The sequence below is a fragment of the Temnothorax americanus genome, unplaced genomic scaffold (assembly GCF_048541705.1).
Source record: "Temnothorax americanus isolate GAGA-0224 unplaced genomic scaffold, ASM4854170v1 Scaffold1, whole genome shotgun sequence".
In the NCBI taxonomy this organism is placed as follows: domain Eukaryota; kingdom Metazoa; phylum Arthropoda; class Insecta; order Hymenoptera; family Formicidae; genus Temnothorax; species Temnothorax americanus.
The window spans coordinates 1,782,434-1,810,411 of NW_027509230.1; the positions used below are offsets into that span (position 1 = coordinate 1,782,434).

Consider the following 27,978-nt stretch of genomic DNA (forward strand, 5'->3'; position numbering starts at 1 on the left):
TACTAAAAAATTGTATATTCATGTAACGGTAACAGCGAACGTTTGTACTGTAAATGCTGTTAGTCGCTGGCCGTATACAAACAAGATCTTCCATATATCTATTCGATAGCAGGCGTGTATTTACGTATGTATCGTGATGTGTATTTATGCAGGCGAACAATAACAGTGCGGTCCGAGAGTAAAGAGTGAGGTAAATCCAGTGGTGATCCGAGCACCGATCGATCTGGACACCCTCGAGCACAGAAAGCGCTATCACTACTAATAGACTGTAAGAAACACTTGACAGTACGATAGCAGACAGGCAGACAGAAGATAGTAGTTTGAAAAGTGTAGAGGAGTGTAGAGGAGTTTGTCGTGAATACAAACGCCGACTACAGACAAAACAAACAGGCGTCGCGTATAGTAGTCATCGATGCTCATCGACGAGCAAGACGGGAAGCCGTACGAGCTTCCTCGACGAAGTGGGACTACTTACGCAGTTAAAGTAGCGCCGATCGGTGGACAGTGTAATCCGTTAGAGAAGAGAAATCGGAAGAGAAGATAGGAAGAGAAGAGTTAAATGAAGCGCAGCATAGAACAATGAATCGTTCGTTAAAAGTGTCGCTTTTTAACTCACACAAGTCGTTCATACTTACTCTAATTGCGCTCTGCGGTTCCGATCGTTACAGTGAAACGAGGCATGAAACAGAAAAAGATCAGTGATTAATTAATTAACTGGGGCACACGTAACACAGGCACACGCCGCACGACGATAAGAGTTCGTGACATCGGGCAGGGATAAAAAGGAGCATCGCACCAACTCGGAGAGACAACACACAACATTAAACGTCGCTTAAAAGACATCGCTTATTACAATCTCAAATTAAGAGCGAAGAGAGTCACAAAGAGGGAAAAAATACGTGCACTGACATCAAAGACGGTTCTTGACGTGTGGAATCCGTATTGTAAGTCTCGACCAGCTTACAGATTATGCGATACTGAGAAATATCGTCGACCAAACGCTGCAGCAAATTGCAGTTAACGAAGACGCGATATCTTTCGACGCCAGGTAACTCGGGCAAAAAGCAGTTTCAATACCAAGAATGTGTTTGTGGGTGCTCGAAATTAATTGCCGTCTCATTCGTTAAAAACGGAAATTCAGCAGAAAGGAAAAGTAATAATCGAATAATCATAATAATTTTATTAACGTTGGATACAGCTGTATTGTTATAACTGCGCGACGTAAAATTATTCCTCGCGTCGCTACCTCGTAAGAATTGTCGGTGGGTAATTTGTAAATAATAGTGTCAACCATCGATAATAATTACATCACTTATTTCAGAATCCATTTTCATCTCAGTTCATCATTTTGAACTTTTCAGCTTAGAGAGTATAAAGTTTGATCAAACTTCTACGAGTGTGTGTACATAAACGTGATGTGATGTATAAAAGTCAATCAGAAACCATCTAATTTGTAAGTAATGGGTCATCTAATGAGACAATCAGAATGGGATATCTCGTATTAATATATAAATACTTATTAATATAAACTATTATTATTTTTTTAGAAAGAAAACAAGGTATCATGTAGAGAATATTAATCAGTCTTTTATCAGCCGCTATTATTATATTATTGTAGCCAGTATATAATATTATATTATAATTTCAGATTTATTTAAATCTCTTGAAAATATATCGAGTAAAAATCTGTGCAATATATCACGCGCGCGGTGTATAATAATATATACCGCGCGATGTAACTGGGATAATTACAAATAGGCTGAAATACATTAAAGTACAAAAGCTTCCTAATTTTTCTGAGTAAAAATATATATATATATTTTGTTTCTTTTTCATATTATACGTCCGTGAATCGATTATGCAGACCATTAACTCGTTTCTTAGGGTATATCCTTTATGTCTACATAACCGCGGAACGCCCATCGATATTCAATAACCACATTTGACTTCGCATTATTGCGGACGTATACCATGTGCGTATGTGTGCGCACGTGCGCGTATTTGTTAGGAATTCAGTAACTCTGAAACGAAAATATAGATACATGTACTGATAAATGAACAACATACTACGGTATACAATATGCGATCTCACGGACGATACCGTGGAAGTTTTGATATTAAATCAGCCATATACAACAACGTTTCGCTCGGCTTGCATTACATACGTTAACATATTAAAGATAGAGGTGCACGCATATACGGAAATCGATATATGCGCTTGGTATTGTTCTATTTGTTTTAACTAAAAAAACTGTCGGGATTAAGCAGCCATTTTTATCCTAACGAATCAACCGCTACGGTCAGTCCGATATCTTCAAGTTTTAAATTCATATATAGAAGGATTTATGAAATCCGCGAAATAATAAACTTTGCATCAAATATTTTGCAATTTAAAATCACAACCTAAATCCGCGATTTAAAATTAAAATTCAGCCAATATATGGGAAATCAATACGTTTCCTAAGCAAAGTGATTTCTGTTAAAAAAATATTTTTATATACTATAATAAAACGCCAGATGATAAGTTTGTTATATACCTAATTATCTATAATACTATATATAATGTTGTAAATTAAGTATATTTATAGAAATTTGCATACAGTAATATAATAATGAATATAATAAAATCCTGCCGATATTTCACTTTTACGCTTTAAAATTTATATCTTCTCACTTCTTGGAGTTTGGCCGGATATTTCTTAAATTTATTTCATCAATTTGAGTCTACAATATTGGAAAAACTATAGCTGTCAGATCAATAATTTTAGAAGGAAAAAAATATATACGTAAAGAGAAAAGTTATACACTGGGATCGTCAAATCCGTCGGGACGATTTTATCTCACTTACAAAAAACTACATTTTCTTGTAGTTTGGATTACAATTATTGTTTCAGCGTTCTATTACGCGATCATATTACGACCATAAAGAAACTTCTCCTATCTAAACTCTCCTAATCGATCCCTTCACGTTCATTCGCACATCGTTCGTTGCACATTGCACTATTGTTGCGAGAAATTATAGCGCTACATATATTGTTAATACCATAAACCTTTATCTTAAAAAAACTAATTGCTTTTTTTAAGTTCTAGAATATCTCCTTAAGTCAAAATTTTTTACTACAAAATAGATGTTCCTTTTGTCTCGTTTGGAATGTACCAGAAATGTAGCGATTCTAAAGAAACTATAAAATGATATATTTGGGTAAGGTATAGAAATCTGTACAAAAAGCTGAAAATAATAATGTACGATCATATGAAACATTAAAGTGACTCATATTGTTTCGCCAGATACCCCAACCTGTGGTGTTCCACAAATTAATAACGTTTGTATATAGTACACGTATTCTACATGTACAATGTACACGCGTACACGTATTCTACAGGTTAATCGATAAAGTTACAAGTGGAGTACAATATAAGAACGAAAATGGCGCGCATATGCCGCCGCTCTTTCGCCACACTCGATTTAACTCGATGTGAAGAGCGAGCAACGAATATACAACGTAAAACACACAAAAATAAATTAATGAAAAATAAATAATTAATTGGATATATGCTGATTGCTGCAATTTTATGTTCATTAAAGTAAAATTCCACTTTGCAATTCTTTTTATTTATCGTGTATTATGACTCTTGCTAAAAAATATCTCCGGAGAGCTTTGTCGATCAAAATTACTTCAGAAACTAATATTGGGCTTAAAAATATTACAGAGATAAATTAAAACAAAAATTTTTGTGTTTGCAGACTCTACATCGAGTTCTATATCAGACATTTAAGTCGGGTGAAGTAATCTTAGAGAAATTTATTAAGTTGGAAATATTAAACCAACGATGATAAAAAGTACGTCGCAAAATAGAACTTTAATAAAATCATATTTAAGAGAAACTTGATCCCTCTATCGTAATAAAAATAAAAATAAAAATAAAAATCATTGATAATATTGTTATCGGTAGTATTACCCCTCCGTACTCCGTGCATATCTCATATCTTTCTTTTATTAAAAAACTTGCGCACATTTTTTAATTATAATCATCTCCTACATTACATTTTTTCTACAATTTAATATGATTAAATTTGATAAGAAAAGCAAATTAAATTTGGTTATCTCGTTTCCCATTTCGTATAAAATACGTTTTAACCGATGTAAAGAAAAAGGATTAAATATAATAAAAAAAAGTTATTATAAAATAATAAATAAATAATAAATAATAAAAATAATAAAATAAACAACTGTTTTGCTTTCGATTCATTATTATTTGATGTAATTTTGAGTTGCCAATTTCGATTCACCGCGTCACCCGTTCATTATTCCCTAACGTGTTTCGACGACAATATACGTGATTAATTTAACGGCGTTATCATTCTAGTATGCGCGTATGTACTCAATCTGTTGCTGAATCGTGAACCTACCGACGACGTTACCTTAACATTTCAGTTACATTATTGCAACGCGGCCCCCGGAAACGTCATGCTGTTCCAAAAGCAGTCTGCAGATATTTCCTCTTGTGATGTTAGAACGTAAAATAGAAACACCGTAAATTGCGTCTTATATTTGTTCATAACGACATGAATTTAATTAGGCTAATGTAGGAAGTTATTCTGTAACTCTCCAACTTGAACTACTTAACTTAAAATTGTAAAAGACACTCACCTGAAGAAACATATTTTCTAATTATGACATTTGCATCTTTTTAAAGCAAACAAATTCTTCCCGGCGATACTATTATTTGCCATTAAAAAAAATAAAGATATTTTATGTGATGAAAAATAAGTTGTATATAAAGTAAGTCACAGGTGTGTCTTATTTTATTAAAAAATCACACCAATCTTTCCTCGCCAACGATACTTTCGCGAAATATACTACGTTATTTACGGCGCCGATCGTTTCAATAAATAAAAAATATTGTGTCAGCTGAGTGTGCAAATGGCGCGGATTCGCCAGTTTTCTCACTCCTATTTTGTATTAGGTCGAGAACGTTACGACAATTGGCAAAAGAGCAGAAATTGCTCCTGTCGTCGCAAAAAGGCACTGAAAATACTGGAATCGGGAACCGGGAGCGACGCGGCTTGCCATTTCACGATGCTTCTCCGGGTGTCACGAGAATAACGCTTCGGCTGCTATAATCTCGAATATTTTCAAATCGAGGACGGCCACCGAGAGAAAGATTCCGATGCATATTCCGAAATTGTTCGTGCTCGACGGGACGTCCTTGAGGGCCATCGAAGTGCGGAGAACATTCTCACGCTGATACACCGCACTCCTGTGGCCCTTAACCCTATACCGCTGCGTTTTTCCAGAGCTCTAAAACTGTCACGGTGACGCGGGAAGCATGAAAGACGCTGAAAAGGCTTTTATGCATCTTTTCTGGACTGCACTATTTCGCCGTGTTTATGTCCGAGAAACCGTTCCGAGAGAAGGTCAACGTTTATGAAAGACAAACCGTCCGGCTCTGTACATTTTACTGGCCATGTCTATTAAGGAAATGAATATAGCACTGCGTTTAAAAAGTGGCAAATATATTGCGTATATCGCGCGAAAAATATTAGTCCTGTCCCGCGTATATACCGAATATCGAGGTATCAAAAATATTAATACCATAACCAACGCGAAAAGTATAAAATATAAAATATAAAAAAATAACTATTACGTCATGTGTCAATATACACATTAATTATGATACTTAATGTATCTGTATAGGTTATAGTAATTGAGCTTTTTAATCTTCCAACAATCTGAAAAGCCATCCTATAATCTTTTCATTTCGAATATCATGTATCAGAAAAGTATGTAAAATCTAACGTAATTAAATTTGAGAAGAAAAGAATAAATGGTTTCCCGTTTCGTATAGAATGTCAAACGCGTCAATATTTTACGTCATGTTTCGTGTAAAATTTTAATCAATATATGAGACATTTAATTATAATGTCGCAATCGCAATTAATGTCGCTTAATTATTTCTAATGTTCCTAATTCGAGCGCACGCTGGAGGCTCTTCTATAGGTTTCTCATTCTGCATCAGTATAAAGTCTTCTATTATCGCAGGCAACGAGCTGTAGAAATTTGTACGTCGCCTGTCTCTAAATGTGCACTTATAGCCTCGCAGCTGAATGCTACTTGCTCGTCTTCATAGAAATACGTATAGCTGCGTACACGTAGACGGGAGTCTTACCTGGTAGTGTAGTATTCGAAGAAGGCAACGAGTATCTCCAACGATCTTGACACTGCGGCCCACATAATTTTCACGTTCCGACGAATCTCAATCAGCTAATCTAATCTCACTAGAGGTTGCTAGTACTTTCATGAAAATTCCAGTCCGCGTACCTGGGCGAGGTGAATTTAACACATATTTCGAGCGATTCTTGCATCGCTCTCGACGTTAATCCTCGTTAACGATACGTCATCCATTTGTACAAAGTCGCAAAATTCGAAAGAAAATAAAGCGCGGTACGGGCGATCGACCGATATTGCTTTATTATTTACTGTACATGCAGATGTAAATTTCATAGAAATATACATATTTAATCTCTCCCCTGGATCCCCCCCAAAGAGCAGATGTCAAATTCGAGAGTAAACGTGAATTACACGTCAAATATAATGTTCTCTATAAAATTTTTGTTGTATAAAATTCGCAGAGAGCACGTTTGCCGTATAATCCGATTAATGCAAAATTTGATATTAGCTCTTCTAATGACAAGACATCGTTAATTTTTCAGTTTATAAGTAGGTTTAAATGAAGCATTTTCGACGAAGTAAGTCTCGGAGCGGCGCAGCGACTGGACGATAAAGATAAAAAAGCCATTTTCTTCAGTTAACTTTATGTACTTCAGTGTTAATTCTCTTCTAAAAAAATTTTATTCTCTCTCCCTCTGCCCTTTTATATCTAATTACGGAAATATATATATATAACATATAAAATGGAGAAATTGTAAGAAATAATGATCCTCTCCTTAAATTTTTAATTTTCATTATTACGCTCGCGCATTGTCAGACATCGTATATATATATATATATATATATATATATATACAAATTGTATTCTTGTTTATGCGTATACGAAATCTAAATTAAGAACTGGCCACAATTTGCAATACTTAAGTCGGAAAAATTCGAGCGATTATTAAACTAACTGAAATTGAAATATCATACGGTTAATTATTAAATTTTAATCTGCACGACCACAATGGTGTGGTCCGCGCTGTAGATTAATAAAATCTGCACGATGTATTGTAACGTATTGTATTGTTATAATATACTGTATTTTGTAACAGGGCTTGCGATACAATCAAATAGAGACTGTACAATTAGTTCACATAATACGTGTCGTACAATCAGTTACGAGGCTGTTTAATGCACGAATCGACAAACACGGTACATTTTCATCGATTGTGTGGTAGATAATATTAATGTTACCATAATTATTGACCGATAAAGAGTTACTTCACTAAATGTTACAGTTATGACGCCAAATCATTAGATATGCGTCCCTCATTAAATTAAACAAACAGAACAATGAGAATTGACTATCTTTTGTGAATTATTACAACGTTTGGTTAGCATCAACATCAACGTATAAATTGAAATGTAATTGACTGGGATCGTTTAAATATCGAAGTGATGTACGAATCTATAGTGTCACGAGAGATGAGAAAAATATTCGAGAGAAGTTTTTTGTCCAACGAATAATATTACGTTTATGTATTTTAATATTTTAAGAGAAAAGGAAATCAAGATTAATTTAAAACGTCTGTTACTAATCGCGACGCAGGATTTCGAATTTCGACAAAATTGGTTAACGCATACGAGATATAAAAATAATTTACGAATGCTCGGTAGGATAAGGTGAACATGTGGTGACACCAATTGCCAAAAAATATTGCACATCACGACAGCGATAAAAGAGCAACATCATATTTATCGCCGACATCTGGCGACGTCATATAGGTATAGAAGTTCACGCGTTACATGTGTATGTGGAGTATTTTTTAATATGACAAAGATGGGGATTTTTAAGCATTTGATCGCGACAAAGAACGTATCCACATATACGCTTTCAAACGCAGACTAATATCCAGAACTTTGCATAAAACATGAAGAGATCTAAAACGATCCGATATCTTAGATGAAAAATTTCGAAGATATTCGTATGTACTATGTACGTGTGTGTGTGTGTGTGTGTGTGTTATACTTCTCGTGGATCGTGGATGCATAAATCATTCTTTTTGCGCTTTGAGAATATAAGTGAAGGGAACGAAATTCTTAAAACTCTGTTATTTCCAGAGAAACAAAAAAATTTAAGAATACGGTTATTTTCCTCTCTTGTTCAGAAGGGCGTAATTAAAAGGTTTCGCTTAATTAAAAGAGCCGTATTTGCGGATGTACTAAGAAGCAAGAACTGTTCGCACTTGTCAAAGGAGGTAGCGCAAATTTGCGGAACACATCTTATCGCGTGTAGTAATTGACGGCGACGTGATTAAGTCACGATTAAATTAGCGAAATATTCGCCGACGCCGCCGTCTAGTTTACGTCAATATTCAATAACGCCGCGCTTTTAACGATTATGTACGCGCGCGTCACGTGTGTGAAACTGTTTTAATGAGTTTCAACAAGCAATTTAGCGAGGCGTACACGGCGCGGTTAGCGCGCTAACGAACGTAGACGGAGGCAACTTTCTTCGCTCGATATAATGACCAAGTAAGGTAAACTTTTTCCGCTGGGCGCTGCAGCTTTTGTGGTCCACCGCGCGACCACACCAATGAGAAATGGCTGAAAAGCACGAGGGTGCGCGAGTTTTATCCGGTGGAAAAGAAGGAACTTCTTGCGGAACGAAGTTGAGACATTAAGCAGCAACGTAGTTGCGGAAAAATTGATGGGATTCATCGAATAAATCGTGTACACCTCTGTCTATAACGTCGCAAGTATCTGTTCCCAATCTTCCGCGAAAATCTAGACAAATAAAGGTCGAAAACGTGTGGTCTAAATACGGAATAAGATCAACAGAGCACACGCTACGCCAGTTCAAATTTCTTAATTAATGTTCTCTGCTAATTTTTTATTTTTTTCGTAACGCCTATTTCTGCAGATGGAAATCTGACGCGCGGGATAAGCAATAAATTTGAATCGGCAGAAATAAGTTTGAAGAGACAAATTATGAATTCAGACATCGCGCGCAAGGCTCTTTCCCTCTCCCTCCCTCCCCCTCTCTCTCTCTCTCTAGTTCTCTCTTTCGTATTAAACTTACTTCTTTCGTCTCCCGGAATGTACAAACACAATGTAAATTCCTCTAAGTTATGCAGAGCCGTCTTCCTCCGATCGTTTCCGCGGCTGTTCGAAATTAAGGGTAAGAATTCTACGAAGTTCGTGCGCGATGCGAGATTCCAGAACTAAGATTTTAATATAGATAGCTAGTTGGTCGGATTCAAATGAAGCTCCGAAAGAAACTACTGACAGACGTACGGTACGTTATTATTTAGATTTTCAAAATTCAGCCGAACATCAGTATTAAGAAGAGTACCGTTGAGGCACGTGTTACGAATTGACATTCAAATTGTGCAAGAGCGCTCTTGAGACTACGGCAATTCGCAAAGTTACAAATATTATCTATTTTTACAGAACGAACACAAACTTCATGCTCCCCCCGGAAACGTTGAAATAATTCCTTTTTATCGTGCACCCCCGTAGACAGAAATAACTCGTTATCGAGATGTCAAATGCTAAAAGTGAATAACGCCCGTTCCGTGCTTAGAAACATTTTAAGAACGCATAACGGAACAGGAATGCTAATACTGCTCTGGCGAAGAAAAATGCTACGTTATCAACGATGTAATTATCATAACAACTCACGACACAGAACGCAAGAGATATAATAATCGTTTGCTGAATATAATTTCCAAGATATGAGAAATTACACGACATATATGTTATGGAATGTGACACGTTATCGCCTTGAAATAGAAATAAAAAAGTTTTTGTCTCTTACTCGCATTTTACTCGATCGCTGTCTCTTATGTACTGTAATCGTGACTTCTCCTTAAGTAATCCTCGTAAATTACAAACATCAGACTTTGTTGTAGAACAGATTCAATTATTCAATCAGTCGAGAAGCAGATAAAGTTTATATGAGGCGGTATTCAACCTTGTGTGTGAAGTTATCTCATCTCTTAGCTTTCAGATGTGCAATGATTTTGTATCTCGTCTTAATTTATTAATGAAATCAAGGTTGATCAAGATAGCTTCATTCAAGTTAGATCCGTCGAAGTTAGACGAGATGGCTTGGAATTAGAAAACGTAAGTTAGCGTTACCGGTATAGCCGACAGGAATAATAACGAAACTACCGCACTATTGTCTGTTTGTGACGTAAATAACAAATCAGTTGATACGTCCGTTAACTTTCCCTGAAATAATCTAACAATCTAACAGCGATAACATTTCTCGAGAGGATTGTCCGGAATATATTCAATTAACAAGCGAACCACTGTCTAGACAGCGACGTATTAAAGCGAATCGACTAAGAATCTCGTACATTCACGCGATTCCCCGCATGCTGGATATATCGCTGGCACGTTCGGGTCGAACGGCAGGTATCGAATACCTTAATGGGAACTACCTAGAGGCGTAGCATACCACGCAAAGCGAGTAATGAGTAGAGATAACCGAAAGTTTCGCGCAACCGCCTGGCCGTGGTTAGTTTCCAACAAAAAGTGGCGAAGCCGTACCGCGCTGCAAGTTCCGAGAGCTTCTTAAAAGAAAAAAAAACTTTAAATTCTTTCTCAGATATCACGACTTGATTGACAAGTCAATATTAAACTCATCGAAAGCTTGCGACAATCTATTGGTTGCGAACTCTCATGCGAAACGTAGTGTACGAAAATTAAGTGTAAAGCGATACGAAAATAAATCTTCACGTATTAAATCGCTTCGAAGCGCTTAACACAGCGCACTACAATACAATCGATTTATTCATACTTCGTGGTTGAATATAATCCAACCCTTTCGTGCACCGTATCAACGTGCTGCCCAATAAATATCGAAAACGAATATTCGCACGCGGTTATGACCGGTGTGTTACGCACAACTCGCGAAAAGAGAGCTCATCCCACGGAGGTGCCATCGATCGAAAAAAAAAATCTGCGGAATCTAGGGGCCGGGCAAACGAGCGACCGGACTCGAGATGGTACGTGCTATACGTCGGGCTGTTCACATCGGGTCGGGGTAACGGAGAGAAAGAGCAAAAAAGAGACAGAGAGATAGAGAGACGAGAGAGAAAGGACAGAGAGAGACGCGACCGTGGTGGGCGACGGGGCGAGGGATGGTGGCTGGTTGGAAGATAGGAGGTTGGATCGATCCTAGCCACCACCACTACGAGAGAGCGGAGCCCGGGTCTGGTACTGGTGAACCGTTCGTACGTACTGCCAAAACCAATAGCTTCCTCTACGCAGATAGAAATGGGAGAAAAATCGAAGAAAAATCGCATCTCCCGCGGTTCGCCGCGACAAGCACGAACGGTTCGACGAACATATGTGCCATAAACGCAGCGCGACGGACTTGGTTGCCTGATTATCGAAGAGTAATTCCCCGCGTGCCCTGCTGGGTATACGTAGCGACAGGTGGGAGTGTCGACAGGCGGCCGACCGTAATCCCGCGTATGTGAGCGCGCGCCGCACGTTTGCACGTTTGCGTCTACTCGAAACTCGCTTTGCTGGTGCAGCTTATCCAGCTTCTAGATTAGGGTTCATACGCGGGACCGCCTTTGTGCCATTCGTTCTCCCGCGAGCGATTTGCGCGCGGCAAAGCCGCACCGGGTACGGGGTCCGCGGTCGCGTTTCCGCGCGATGACGACGCGCGCGTAGCTTTACGGCGCGGCGGCACGTTGATCGCTTTCAGCCTGGCAGTCACCGCGGTTTAGGCGCTTAGTCCGGGGAAACGCGCCGCAAAGACAATCCCTTCCGGCAAGCGCCGTCTGAAAAGTCCAGCGATTGGCGCGGTTTGAGCCGCGCAAGAACGATTATTGACAAGCCTTCGATGTAATACCGTCCGATACCGATCGATCCTCACCAGCCTCCCTCTCGGAATTCCGTAACAAAATTCAGGACGCACGTGGTAAACATTTGCATACGCGGGGGTGAGAGAATCCAGCAAACTCCTGCACGCTTGGCTTGCTATTGATCAGACCGGAAGCCGGAAGGATTCGAAATTTTTCCGCTCGCTCGAGTCTCGATACACAATATCTCTCGTCTCACCGTCTTGAAGAGCCTCGCAACAAGTCTTGCGCAATATACCCCTGCTAACGGCGGAACGTTCTTCTGTTTTCACATGAAGAGGGGAAGAAGAGGACATCACTCTCGCGCTTTCGTTTGAGGACAAATATTTTTGTTCCTCTCTTCGATTACGGACGTAAACTTATACCGTGTACAGTGTAACTACTTGAAGCACATCCCTGCCCCTGCCACAAAAAGAGAAGTATTCGTCGACGTTGATGGCCAAAGTTTCCGTTCCGTCGGAAATTTTCCCTAACAGGATAGAGAAGACGAACCAATAAAATGGAGCAAATGTCTTGAAAGACACGTCTGAACGGAACTCGTATATACTTTTAAACAAAGCGTTTGTATCAGCGAATTTGAAAAAGAACGAAGAAAATATGCCGCGAAGAACGATATAATCATAATTTCATGCTCGTATATCTCTTTGTTATTGATGCCCGCGATCACACGTTCACCGGCGAACGCTTTAAGATGTTAAACGGCCTTTTCGTGGCGAGAACAAGAGATTCCTCATGCGAGATAAAGAACATCCATTCGCATCGTGCTTTTACTTCAAAGCGAACGGCTCCGCTTCTACCTTCTCCTAAAGAGCATTCGCTTTTACTCGCGCGACACGATGGTAATACCGAGCGCGACAAACTCCGCATTTTCGACAGACTTCCGCCCAAAATTCTCAGTCAAAGAGAATATAAGATAGGGGAGTGGAAGAGAAGGCCGTCGTAATACCTTGGAACGACGAGATCTAAGATGACACGGGAAAGCCGAAAGCCATCCTTATATATAAGTTTGCAACGCGACGGTTATTATGACTTTGGAACTTGCACGTCTTCGGTAATTAAGACGTCGTTGCGGTCATTACAGTGACCGCGATGCGACATCAGGGAAATTTAACGAGCACGCTACTTATTCTCTCTCTCTCTCTCTTTCTCTAACCGCGAGAATAGTAAAAAGTCGCTCGCCCTGCGTGCCAGGCAGCTGGAAAACAGGCGAGCAACAGGTTCCCTTTCCTGTGCACACACGTAAAGCGTTAGCGTCCCCGTGTCGATTCCCCTATTCAATTACTCGCCTGCTCCAGTTTCGTCGTTAATCCGCGGATTCTTTACGATGGAAGGATAACGAGTCTTTTAAAAATCAATATAAGCGCGCGGGGAGAAGAGAGAGAGGGGGATAGGTATGCGTTACGTTGCGAAGAGGGTATATCGCGCGCCTTCTTCGTTCCAGAAACGTTGAACGCGCTATATTTAGATATTGTATTGGGTCAGAGAGAGAAGATCTACTTAATAACAGTAAGACGATATCACCTATCGAATATCAGGGCGATGTTTTACTAGTGCAAAATAAACACGCTCTCTCTCTCTCTCTCTCTCTCTCTCTCTCTCTCTCTCTCTCTCTCTCCTCCCCCCTTTCTCTCTCTCTTGATAGCATTCGAATTTTCATCATTATGTACTTTCGCATTTGTGCATGTTATAAAAATTCAGTTAATATAAAGATAAATTATTTAGATAAATGAGATTTTATAAATTTTGATTTTAATAGATGTGATTTTAATTTAATAGATGTGATTTTAAAATTTGATTTTAATAGATCATATTATATATTTTATCGTGACGTATCAGATCTAATTTCCAATATTAAGATGACATCGTTGTGTCTAGATTTCATTTTGCTAAGAAAAGGTCGTCTTAAAATCTGAATGTGTCATCTTACTATCGTTTTACGAAAAGACCTTTTATAAAGTTAGGATATTATACATACGCTATTCTCGCTTAAAAACCAACTTTTTGCGAAGGCGTAGGTATCTCGTGACACTTTTTTAAGTCCTCCAGGAAAAATATCGCGCACAAACGAAATTTTCAAGTCTACTCTCGGTCTGAATAACACGGGTCGTTTTCTAGTATTGTTTACAGCACGTCTGATATTCCACACAAAGGGAATATTTCACTTCTATTCTACCTCCGTCCCTTCCCACGTAAAAATTTGAAGCTAAAGTGATGAGAGCATCAATCCAATTTTCTCACGAAACTTATAGATGCGTAGTTTTATTGTCCTTTCCAGACAAAATACAAAACCTAGTTATCTACGTTGATACTAAAAGAAAAAAAAGTAAACATATTTATTTTAGTTCTCTCGTAATAATTAAATTTCTCGGAATTCCCATTAAAATCGTTTTAAAGTTATAGTTTTAATTACTATAAAATATGCTGAAAGAACGCAAATATATACGTTAATGAGAAATTAGTAAAACTAAAATGGTTTAATTCGTTGTTCGTAAAATTGTTATTTAATTAAAATTTTCACATATTCACACACACACACACACACATAATTAATATTACTTTTATCAAGAAACATGATAATGGCAATAATGGCATTTTTCAACATAAAAGCTCGCATTTACGTAAAAAAAGTTTACGTACGCAATCATGCACGCATATTTAAACATGCATTAAGCTTATATGATACAGTGTATGTATGTCGCAAATTTGTAATAATTTCCTCTCTTCTTAACAGAAAGTTTCCCGACAAATTTACTTTCATATTATGCTATGGTATGACACGTTGCGATATTGAATGCATAATCGATTCTAGCGACCGGTAGAAAATAGATGCCAGCCGTACAACGAGGAAGTTAATATAAGTTTTTTCTTCCTCCCCGCATGACGTCCTTATTAAAGAGCTACGTCCCACTTGTCAAGCATCAACCTAGTTCTCCAAGCAGCTGCGCCCGATCGTGATCGCGCCGATATAAAATTCAGAGCCTCGCGACGTGACTTTGCTTCTTATACAGCTGAACGTGTTTTGTGCCACTTCATACTTTTCTACGTACGCAACGTCACGGAATATAGATCGAACGAACCATAAAGTCGTAGAGTACAGCGTATAGATTGCACAGAGTGGATAAATAGTTTGACACTATGCATTTGTACGTATATAACTGCATGTCGTGATATTTTTCCCGAAACATTTTCTCTTCTATAAGTTTAAATAATCATCTTTTCCGTACATCTTTCATACAATTATTGTGATTGACGTGTTATGTGGTACAGGATTTTCAAGTTCGTGGAAATTGAAATATCAAAGTACCAAAGTGTACTTTATAATGAAATATGGGTAGGGAGAACTTATGTAGAACTTTTGGAGAAGTAATAAATCTATTAGTAAATTATGTTGTAAATGAAATAATAAGTACCTTTATATTACATTTTCTGTGTAGAGTAAATTGCCCTCAAAATATTTAGTATAATCTCCGTGCTGAGAAAAAGAGATAATTTTATATGTATATACGCAGCTTCGTGCATTCAATATCTCGTAAGTCAGAATTTCGCTGGCAAAATTTCGTTTATGTACACGAGATTTCTCGTCTGAGATTCCACCATGCAATTTTTTACGCTTCCTAATTTCCTGCACCACGAAATAACTCATAGCGTTTTTCACTGGCAGAGCCGGTGCGCACTCAGTGCACATTAAAGCCGTCGTACACAAACCAACGTAAAGTGTATGTTTAATATAATCGGGTTAAATCATGAAATCCTCAATATTTTTTATTGCACTATTTGGTAAAATATATACTGAGTATTTTATCAGTCGAAATATTTGCATTTTACTTTAAATATTAGAGACTAAATCAGTGTACAACGGCTTTAATGTGCACTGAGTGCGCACCAGTTCTGCCAGTGAAAAACGCTATCAGTCATTCGAGAAAAAGAGGGGCGTTACACCACCGGTATTATCTTCTTCGGAACAAAACGTGGTCGTAGCATTCTTCGGATGAAACTTGAAACAAAAAAGAAGCCGTACAGCGCAAATTGCGACGCGCCGATTCACCGGAACCGACGAGAATAATGAATATTCGCGAACGTTAATAAAAATACATTTTTCAATTAAGTCGCTGTCTATCGACGTTTTGCGCGAGTACATATCGAATTTTGCTGTCACACCGTTCTGAATTTCTGGTTTATACGAAGCAGACCGTACCTGAATTCGTTATAAAGCGAACGTGAAATTGAAATTTCATCGGGGAATTATTAATAATGTCTAGTTAATTTTCAAACCATCACTATTATAGCTGCGGTCAAACTAAATTACAGTAAGGGTTTTTCGATAAATTTGGAAACGCTTTTAATAAAAATTAACAAATTTTAGCTTAACAACATTTTAATTTCTCATTTTCTCTCTTCCTCTCTCTCTCTCTCTACCTGTCTCATACATTGTTTTATATCCACATTACGGCTCAAGGTAAAAAAATCATAGATAATCTTTTCACTGCTGACAATGAGATACAAGCAAACGTGCGTTTAAAGAATTTATATAGCTTTAAAACGCGCAGTGCAATATCCTTAGCCTTAAAGTATCCTTTATTTATCAAAGCACGGAGATTTTATGTTCAATAACGAACCGACACAATGCCTATCGTTTTAATGAAACGTCGTATTATGTTGCCAAGGTATTCGTATTGATATAGGAATGCGCAAATGTAACTTTTAGAACAAAAGAAACTTCCAGCCGTATCGGCTATCGTGGCCATTGCGTTCACCGTTCACGAGCTTTCACAAACATCACTTCTTCGTCTGGACCGAATATAGCTGTGGCTGAACTTTGTGGAAAATTCGCAGATGGCCGAAGCGATCGATTCCCCTTGTCATAATGACATATTTCTTCGATGTTTATGTGTTTCCCTTCCCGGTGTTTGCTCAGATTTATCGAAATGACAGAAATCAACACGCCAACTCGGAGATGAAACGATATTGCGTGTAACATCATAATGTATCTAAAAATATGTTCAGATTTACGGTCTTATTTTAACAACGTTAATCCGTTATGCGCACCTATCCAGTGATGTACATACATTGCACCTATACACTTATCGTTCGTCAATTTTTTAACGTCCACTAAAATTTTGTCAACCTTGATAGACACGGTGGCTTAAAATAATAAAATTGTAAAGAAAATCCACTAATATTTACAATAAACCAATATTTATTATGTAGTATTATTTACTGAGGGGCGACTAAAAAGAAACAGCAAGCAAACACGTTATCGACATGTTTGCCACTTTTATTTTCATAAATTCAAATCAATATTGCCTATAAAGAATTGCCGATAAACGGCATTTGCAAATATATTTTAACAGCTCAAAGCCGGAAAAGAGATAATTTTAACTGCCTTTCGCAAATGTTAATTATTTAATAGCTATCATTAGATGTGTGTGTGTGTGTGTGTGTACTCACAGAATTATTAAGTAAGTATTGAAAATCAAAGAGCTCTCGCGCGTATGTTTGGAGCGTCAACAACGTGATAAAATCGTGTTTTTCTCTTAATAAAATATCACATGGATCTCAAAAATTTGATTTAGTCGTCGAAGATATGTAATGTTATAATATCGAGAATGAAGAAGCTGCAGCTAACGATGGCCTCTCATTGAATTTTCACTAAAAATCCTACTCCGAAATTATGGTAGAATCTATCATTAAAATTTCATCTCGTAATGAGACACTCTATATGCACGGCCTTTATCTGCAAAATACGGAGAAAGAATAAACAGAAACGTTGTGCCCGATACACCGCGCGCTACTGTAAAGTTAATGCAACGACACGTGGCTGTTTGATTATTTTTATCGATTTCAATTTACTCATAATTGCGTCATATATGAATAAACGTTATACAGTATACGCTCTTACTTTCGTTAAATTTTAAAATTAACAACTTAAGAAAGTTTAATAAATATATGACAAATTCTAATTCTATTAAAAACGAAACACGTCATTATAAATTATTTTTTATAAATACAGTTTCGTGTATGTATGTCCTACTTTTGTAAAAATGAGGGTAAAGTTACAAAGGCGCTTCCGCCCTTTCTTTTCTTTCTCTCAACTCTGTAGAATATTTCTTTTAAATATATTATATAATCATATAGGTATTATATATAATATTTTCTGGAAAAAAAAATATTGAAAAGGATAATCCTGCTTTTACGATAGGCGTTCTTGCTTAATATGGACGGAACTTACGCAGAGCGGAAGCTTAAACTCGTGGAAATACGCCTGCGAAAATGCGGATCTGTGAGAACAGAGAAACGCGGAACATCGGTTCCACTTAAATCCCACTTGATCCCGACGCTAATCCTATAGCACCAGTAAATGCCACTGATAACTAACATCTACTCGCAGGAGCGAACAAAATAAGAGACTTCTCTCAAATCTCGTTTTTTTCTGAGTGACGTAAAGCTTTACGTCATCAGAATTGTATAGGATGTTTAATCGCGCGGTTTTACAAATAAATCTGACAGATTAAACGAATCAGTGGCGAATCGGCATTCCTGTGAAGAGACGCTCGTCCTTCAAGCGAACATTTTCGCGATTAACCGACCATGTGGATCCTCTCGGCTCGGTCCAAGTAGTAGGCCATCCTTTTTCATCATTGTCTCAACGTGGCCGGTGACATTGGACAACGGCGCGTCTCGATATCGACCATCCGGAGTTTCGAAGGCAATAGGAAATTAGCACGCGATATGGGCGCGCGCGAATTAGATAATGTATCCCGCCGTCGGCGTCGCGTCGATTCGCAGCCCCGGCTGCGGCTGCTATGCGCGATGACTCTCTTCCCGTGATTAGATTACTTAAAACTGTCGCGATTGCATCCCCATCCCGTCGACACCGACGATAAATCCGGTACGTTCGGCAGTAAGTTATAATCGAATCCCGTTATGCAATAGGAAATCGATCATCGTAAATATGCAGGTAATATCCGCGCGCGCGCGCGCGCGAGAGAGAGAAAGAGAGAGAAGAGAGAGAGAAAAGAGAGAGAGAAAAGAGAGAAAGAAAAAAGAGAGAAAAGAGAGAGAAAAAAGAGAGAAAGAGAGAGAAGAAAGAACAGAAATGTTCCAGTAATATTTCACGAACCACCTTTTTTATCATCATAAAATTTTTACCGAGTGTATACAGATAAGTGAACTATTGATTACACTTTGTTCATAAGATTTTCATTTACACATTTCTCGAATTAAGGAGGCTCTTACCTCGATCATAATATGACAGATCTTTATGAAATTAATATATGTTGTAAAGTGAACCACAACGGACCGATGCCCAAAACTTGAGCATAGGTTGACGATAAAAACTGTAAAAATATCAGTATTGAAATTCGCATTTTTAACACAGGGCATATGGTAAACACTAAAATTTTTACCGGAAGTGATGTATTTTCTTGGCAAGTTTGCGAGCCAAGTAAACAAAAAACTAAGGAATTGTAGTTAAAATAATAATCTTTCTAATGATAAGAAAAAAACTTGGTGTTGACGATGAGTTATAAAAGATATTGTAGTTTTAATATGACGTACGACAGGTTAGGCGAATGATCTTCCGAGTGTCAAAATAGCGCGAAGTTTCTAACCTCACTTGCACATGTCTTTTCTCTGCGCTGTATGGTAGCGGCATAATTATTCTCTCGCGCATTGACAACCTTTATTTTCGCGAATTTTCCTTTCATTTTCCCTCTCAGCATTCTCACGTTATATCTTTCTTTTGGCTCCATCTCTTCATCGCATCGCATCATTCGCTACAACGCTACACGGCTACACCTCACTTAGCTGCAGACTGCTACAGACGACGTTGTGACACGCGCATGTTCTGCTCTTTAGCACTGACGTAGTCAACTGACTTATTGTATAAATTTTAATATTTACACTAATAGAACATATAACTTACTCTTACACTATGTAAAAATCATTATTTATTTTTTTATTTAATTTTCCGATAATTTTATAACCAATTATTAATGATAATTTTTCGGTTGCTACATTGATTAGAGCAGCCGGGTAAGAGCCTCCTTAATGCGAAACAAATAGAAATTGTTTGTTTTCAGATATGATATAATATCCGCTGAAGTAGGCTTTTATTTCAACGCTATTCACACCATACGTGTCTAAATAGATTAATTTGGACGTGCCAGCATCCATCGCATCTTCCGATATATTCGGGCATTTACTCAATAATCACTAGGTAATGACTTTAATTAAGGAAATCTGTGAAACGGTGGTCTCTGATTATTACAAGTGATATAATGCGATCGTTCGATGTTCCACTAAAACCCAATATCGCATTACGCGGCGGCGCACATACGCAGTGAGTATACACGCGCACACACACACACACACGCGCGCGCGCGAGTTCATCACATCGCTTATATAATTCCATCCCAAAGATAACTTTAGTGTGGAACACGATTATATACACTCGACACGCACACGCACATCCACACACGCACACGCGTATATAGAAAATTGTCATGCGGAATTATGGAGAGACGATAAAACGAAATTATTAGAGGTACGATCGGTTAGCAATAACACTCTCTTCAACCGACAAGCCTCCATTATTTTCCCATCAGTTTAAGTGCACTCGGTCGTCATTTACTTACGAGCAAACACTTCAGGTGAGACCAAACTGATTACGAAGAGAATTAGACGTTTTAATATATCGACATTTAAAGAGAGCTCGAGTATCCGTCCGCTTGGGTGACAAATCTCGATTTTATTTCAATTTAATAAGAGCTCAGGATAACAAATTTCGTTTCGATTACACTTTATTACGAACACACGATGAGTCATATATGTATACATATATAGCGCTCCGGATCTCACGAACCGCTTCCTTATACTTATAAATTCCGCCACAGGCTTCCAATCAATTTTTTCCCCTTAACAAAAATGCCGAAAAAGATCATCCTCATTCATCACAGTTGCCAATTTTCAAAGATAAAATATCTCATCTCTCTAACTTTACGTGGAACGTAATCTTGGAAAATCGGATTTTCCACGATCTTCTGTCATCTTTTTTCAAACGTTTTTTTTTCCTCCCGCGGCGCTCTTTTTCTTAGGATATCGATGCAAGCTTGAGCGCGCAAAATAATGAAAAGAAAACAGGATGTCTCATCGTTTCTCGCGCCAAGCGTTTTCTCGCCCCCAGACCACGTTATTATAATTTAATTTATGCCAGCCATCGTTATTAAACCAGATTTACGATGGAATTCTCACGGGGACACGTAGCGCGACGCCATGGTCGATGAACCTCCTATGGATACGCGCCAGTTATAAGATTTATTGCAAGTCACTGAGCGTCGAGATTCCGCTTTACACGCTTTAAAGCGACGCTTAAATACATTTTGAGAGACACGATATAGTAATGCGCTTCCAAGTCTACGTCGGACGTCGAACGTCGTCTATATTAATAGCTTCGATTTATTACTTTGCTTCTGTCAGATAGCGCTTTCAGATGGTGCGAAAAGAGAAGAGAAACGACTGAGCTGTGCATTTAACGGTACAATTTTACGGAATTTCTCGCGCAAGATGAATGTTTATGAATTCATTACGAAATCAATGTCCAGAAGATTTTCTTCAAAATGTAATATAGAAATGGATCGTGCACAGTAAATATGATGCTGCGCCCGAAATTGCGTTCACGTGGAAAATTTCAGTGGTAACTTTGGCGGACCAGATTATCAGTGGATGCATTCAGGAAATTAAACTGTTGCAGCTGAGCACTAGGTTGTGGGGTACCGATATGTAGAAAATCACATAAATAACAATAAGTCATACGCATACCGCCGTAGGATCTATCAAAATATTTGGAATCACCGGAATTCAATAATTGTAAAATAGCTTCGCTCGCATGTTGTAACGTTATGACAGATACAAAAAGCGCAATGTAATTGATGACTGACAGTTAATTTGAATATTCAAATAAAGCGAATCGCATATTCAAATAAAGACAGCAGGGAAGAGACAGAGAAATGGAGAAACCGAAAGAGAGAGGGAGGAATAGAGAGAAAGAGAGAAAGAAAACGAAAAATTACTAAACGACATCACTATAGCGGGCATGACATAAACTCTTTAGTAAGATTTAGTAAGATACATCATATATCGTATGCTTGCCACATCTGTTCTGATAGAAGTATGTTTCAAAATTTTACTAAATTTTCATCCAGTAAAACTTCATGTTTAGTACTTTGTCGTCGTTTTCCACGAAAAGTTTTAAAAGTCCATCAAAATAATGTTCAATTATACCTAAAAAAAATCGTGAAAATTTTCTTTTATCAAAGGAGTAACTAATTGATATGTATACTAATTCCTGAAAAGAGTTTTTTCCCAGAATTTTGTTTTTTGCAAATTAAAATGTGATAGTAGGATAAAGGAGATACAAAGCTGAAAATGCGTAAATAAAAACTGAAAGCCCTGCTGGAATTAAAATCGTTTATACAATTATTGTGCGTTCGTATCTCATATATTTATATACAATACGTATAGTAAATATTAGTGTATTACCATTCTTCCTGTTTTTTCAATCGGATATAATTAAATTATCTTACGGAAAAACAAATTTGTATAAAAAACTTTGTGCAAAACTTAAAAATATAAAAAAACGATTGTTTCCGGTTTCAAACAAAATTTTGAATTTGTACGTAAATATGCGATATATATAATATACATATATTTAATATTGTAATAAAAATATATATACATAAAATCTATACATATAAAAATTACAAATATTAAAATAAATTAATATATGTAAAACTGAGAGCAGCGTCAACCTGTCATAAATGAAATAAATTAGAAATCAAACCCGTACTTCCTATTTTATTTGTGTGCTCTAAACTTAAGAAAAATATAATCTACAAATAATAAGTAATAAATAAATTATTTATAACTCTTCAAATAAATCGTATTTGAATATAAAAATATAAATAAAATTTAAAACTAAATTTTTATTTTCTCATTTATTATTTATCAGTTAAACAAAAACTCGTCCAGAGGATTCTGCAGAAAATAAAATAATAATTCGTTCATTACTAAGCATTCACTAGCAATTCACTGGCAAAAATATCCCCAGGTTCTCAATTCTCTTTATCAAAAAACGTTTCAAATTTTATATTGTTTAAAAAGATTTCATTTAACCATCCATCCAATGTAATATGTATCGATTAACGATATTCGAGTCGTATAGCGTTAGTATGGATAAGGAATGAATTGAACGTGAACTGAACGCTGGCTATACGTGGCTGTAATAATAAATGCATTGCAATCTTCGACACTTTATAATATATATATTCACTTTTCGTGAATACTGAATACATCCATATTTCCCCTCTTATCAAACATTTTCCTTCTTCTTCTTCTTAATCTAGTCTCAGTTTGTAATTTAAATTTCAATAATGCGTTTAGATTAATGTTATTTGCCCAAAATCGTTCCTCTATTATTTTACATTTCGCAAATATTCATTACGATACGTATAGCGATTCACACAATTGGGAATTCGGCGGTGTCGGGGGACGAAGCACGTGACAACGAATTCGGAGACATCGAGAATTCGCTGAATTCACGAATTTATTTCGGGACTAATATATGCTCAGTGATTGTAGATAATGCACGTACTAATTAAAGTCATCTGAAATGGCGCAAAGTGCTATTAATGATAATCCGAATCAAGTTTACGGTTGAATAAATTTTATACAGTATCACTTTTATCACGTTAATACCAATATTGCTTTTAGCGAACAGGTCAAAAGTGAAGCCATAATTATGCAATCTTGCCTCCCCCCTCTCTCTCTCTCTCTCTCTTTGTAATTTTGTAATGGTATATTATTCGTATATCATTTCATCAGTAGTGGTGTATGGTCATGCTATTTACGAGTTCGGCGTCCTCATTTGTCGTACGTATATAAAATATATGTACGTGCACACGTGTGCGTGTTGGGTGCGGTGGATATATTAGAAAGCTACTAAATATATAGTAAGCGAGCTTGTGCACAGAAAGTAATCTCCCGGTTTTAATCGATAATCTATCAACCGCTCGCAGTTTTTACTTCCCCCTTTCGATGTCATAATTATTATTAAAATAACCGCAGGGAATGACGTAATTCAGCGCACATATACACCTGAGAACCGTAATCTGCGGGACCGGAGGAGATCAATGAGGGATAACCTTTACCGCTCGCGTGTCGATACGACGCTTTTCCGCCTCTGCTCTCCTCGCTCGCCTATCTCTAATGATGCTTGAACAAAAGCGTATACACGCGTACGTAATCGCGTATTCACGAGCGGCTTGGAAACGCGCGTCCTGGAAAACGCGATGCCAGGTCTCCAAGTGGATGGTTAAAGAGCGACGTGAAGAGAGCTTGATCGCATGTTCGAGAGGGTAAAACCCCGCGGAATTAATAGCTTCAAATGCGCGCGGCGGGATCAAGAAAACGAGGAAATTAAACGCGCGGGAGGATGGAGAGGTATACCGCATTAAGTCGGATCGCATATAAAGTACGGCGCTTCGACATTATAGCTTGAACGCTCTCATAAAGGGAGATGACGCGCGGACCGGGCTTATCGCGTAATCAGGCTTGAGCAAAGCGCACGAGATTATATAAAATGCACACAACGGCGAGTCGCCGATCGCGAAGAGGGGTAGGAGGGGGATCAATGAAAAGTAACGGAAATGCATCGACGAAGAAACCAGATAACGGTAACCATCACAATGCGCTACGTCACAGAGCGCCCACGCGAACGGTTTTGTTTTATCCAAGACCACCGAGAGGAAAACGCACCAGTATCCTCTCGCCGCGTTTATATTCGTTACGCGCTGCAGCGTTCCTCTCCTTATTTTTACCGATTTAACATACGAATTAAAGAACACGTGTGAAATTCGTTTATTTCAGCCGTGGGCGAGCTTAAAGTCGCCGCAAATGATGCCGACTAAAGCGGTCGCATGCCTTAAATCGGGTTATGTAATAAAATATGAAAGCTTTTAACAAATGGTCGTACACGCAACATTGCATATTCCTCTTTTTACACTCGGTATAGAGAAACATATATAATTACGTGCTTTATTGTCATCTATGAAGAAAATAATACATATATGTGTAGATAGATTATTATTATTATTAATCTATATATCTATGTATTATAATATAGATAATATAATAGATAAATATAATCTATATTGTAATATATATATTTATATATTAAATAATATATAGATTATATATATATTACACAGATAATATAGATAATGTAGATAAATAATATGAATAATAATAGATATATTGTCATCTATTATAATTTATCATCTATTATATATATATATATATATATATATATATATATATATATAAATTTTCGGTACACACACGCACTTTTTTCGAACGTTCGACATAGGAATAAGTAATACTCGAGTAAATATTCATCCCCTTTCCCGGTGAATATGACGGTGACGATGCAACCGGAAACTGCTTACGCGTATCGACCGTACCGCAGAAATATGAACTTTTTATATATATGACACGGTAGGCGACGAGCGTCGCGAGAAAGGCTCGGTCGCGCCTTGAAACGAATCGCAAGGACGCAAAATTAACGGTCGTCGTTTTGAAGTCGCCCGCCGGCGCTGGAGCGACCATGAATCCGGAACTTCCCGGACGAGCAATAGTCGAGCTTTATCGAAAGACCCAGTCGTGCATAAAGCACAAAGCGATATTATATAAAGGACAAGTATCGCCCATGCTCGTCGGCCGAGAGACTCTCGTGTTTCTGTTAAAATGCATTTAGCAAAGGAACTTTTCTAGCTCGCCTCCGACGACTCCCTTTGTCGACGAGATCTCTTCCGCCGGGAAGAGAGAACCGCGACGAGCGATTTTCTCGACTGCGCGATATCTGTGATACTTGCCGACGACGCGCCCGATTATTCCGCACGGTCGTCGTTCCGTTTCGTTAACTGCGCGCAAAGTACTCGTTAACTGCGTGTGTTCGCCTTATATTCTTACGGCATCAACGCGAGGCGTTGCGACGTTGCGTAAACATTTTTGCGATTCAAATACATTTTTAGCGATTCGACGCATCGAAATACTGAATACATATCGGCCATCGATTCGGCTTTGCGCTGTAGAGAAACGAACAATACGATCGTTGTTGACGATATAATTAGTAAAATTCCGCTTAGATTACAGCTCTATTAACTTTGTAATAATTGTACCAATTCGACCTTAATTTCAATAGAAACGCGCCCGCGCGCGGAGTTTACAGGAAGGATCATAGAGAATTGCATAACTCCGCAATTATTTCAATACACACAACTCATTCATGTTAATACGGGTGTTTATTAAATTTCCGCAGTTTGTCACCACTAACAGACGAGAGAAAATGTTATTTATCTCTCCTTATACTAAGCGCGAAAGATAAATGTGCCTGCTGTTTCGCGTGCACAAACATCCGTTTAAAATTTACGGTATCTTATTATGTGACGGTGCCCGATTTAAATCGACCGTGCGACCGCGAGAAGTTTAACCGGCATCGGTTACTCGCACATGCATTGCAATAACTTTCAAGCTCGCCCACTTGCTCCAATAAAAAAGTTCCAGATGAAAAACAATGAAAGAATAACAAAACATGAGTTTATATACAAGCGCCGAGTTTCGAAATGTCAGCCTGCGTTAATATATAATGGTGGACATACGCGTGGTTTCGATCCGTGATGTATCACGCTCGTTCGCACGCCGGCGATGCGCGCCGTGATTCATTTACTATTCTTCGTACCTGATGCTGAAATCGCAGTAATGATTTTCCAGCTGGGGTAACCCGCGATTGCGCATTTTTATATACACCCAGCGAAAGAGGAATGGATGCGAGACGTTCGTTTCAGCTTCGAGGATTCCACCGTGCATCCGCTTTGTACACACAAACACACACACACACACACACACACACACACACACACACACACACACACACACACACACACACACACACACACACACACACACACACACACACACACACACACACACACACACACACACACACACACACACACACACACACACACACACGCACACATATATATATATATTATATGCATAAATATGCATAAAACGTGACTTCGAAAGATACGTTTATATAACAATCGGAAACTTACTAAAACTGAATGGCTATATTGTATAATGATTGAACAGAACAAAATGATAATTTATTTATAGTTCTTAAACAAAAAAATGATTTTTTATGTCCAACTTTTTCCAAGTATTGACATCGATTTTGATACAAGTACATCTTTGAATTAATTATAATCATTCAAGGTTATAGAGTCGTACCTCTAATTCTAAAATAATTAGACAAAATTCAGATATATGGCGATGTAACGGTGATTCTAAAAACTAAACATAATAACCCGCCTATTTACTAACCCGAGTTTGAAAAAAAAAACTTTTTTTATTGAGGAGCTATAAAGAAAAATAAGTTATTAACGATAACTTTATAAAATTTTTCACAACTTGTATCTGTAAAATAATATCAACTTTTCTTCATAAAATATTCTCAAAAAATTCACTTCTACATAAAATATTGGACGCAGTACATGAGAAACACCATATATATATTTTTTACACTATATGTTAATAAAAATAATAAGTTTTTTCTATAGTGTTATTTAATTCATTGCAAAATAATAATATAGAGTAAACTCGGGTAAGATGGCCATACAGGAAAGATGGCCAACCCATGTTCATTCGATGTTTCTTCATGGCGAGCTATATTGAAAGAACATAGGTTGGCCATCCTTCCTGTATGGCCATCTTACCCGAGTTTACCCTAGTATATTTATTAGTTTCAACAACTTCTCGATTGCCATCCCGTATATTTCCTTCAAAAGCATCGCAGATGAAAATGCCACGAAATTCGTGAG

General features: G+C 37.6%; 1 protein-coding gene and 2 long non-coding RNA genes across 16 annotated transcripts in view; 1 reads left to right on the forward strand and 2 right to left on the reverse strand.

The window, feature by feature from the left end:
• The window catches only part of Syt7 (Synaptotagmin 7), a 174,167-nt gene that overhangs the window by 21,683 nt on the left and 124,506 nt on the right, over nt 1-27,978 (reverse strand). For 8 of the 12 annotated variants that reach the window (XM_077403882.1, XM_077403872.1, XM_077403890.1 and 5 more), the window contains one exon: nt 636-647. The exons of 2 other annotated variants lie outside the window; for them this stretch is intronic. In XM_077403882.1, coding sequence (XP_077260008.1) covers nt 636-647 — 12 coding nt within the window. Of the gene's footprint in view, nt 1-635; nt 648-6,171; nt 6,324-27,978 lie in introns of all 12 variants that reach the window. 2 more of the 12 variants (XM_077403916.1, XM_077403926.1) reach the window with 2 other exon arrangements.
• On the forward strand, nt 636-3,844 carry LOC143896241 (uncharacterized). Of its 3 annotated transcripts, none has more exons than XR_013256592.1 (3): nt 636-1,262; nt 1,362-3,202; nt 3,289-3,844. It is a non-coding gene; the product is annotated as an uncharacterized LOC143896241 (long non-coding RNA). The 3 variants fall into 3 exon arrangements; XR_013256593.1 differs by having other exon boundaries at nt 1,362-1,453; nt 1,548-3,844; XR_013256591.1 differs by having other exon boundaries at nt 1,362-3,844.
• Nucleotides 6,547-20,104, reverse strand: LOC143896236 (uncharacterized). The gene is made up of 2 exons (XR_013256589.1): nt 19,447-20,104; nt 6,547-19,377 (listed from the first exon to the last, which is right to left on the reverse strand). It is a non-coding gene; the product is annotated as an uncharacterized LOC143896236 (long non-coding RNA).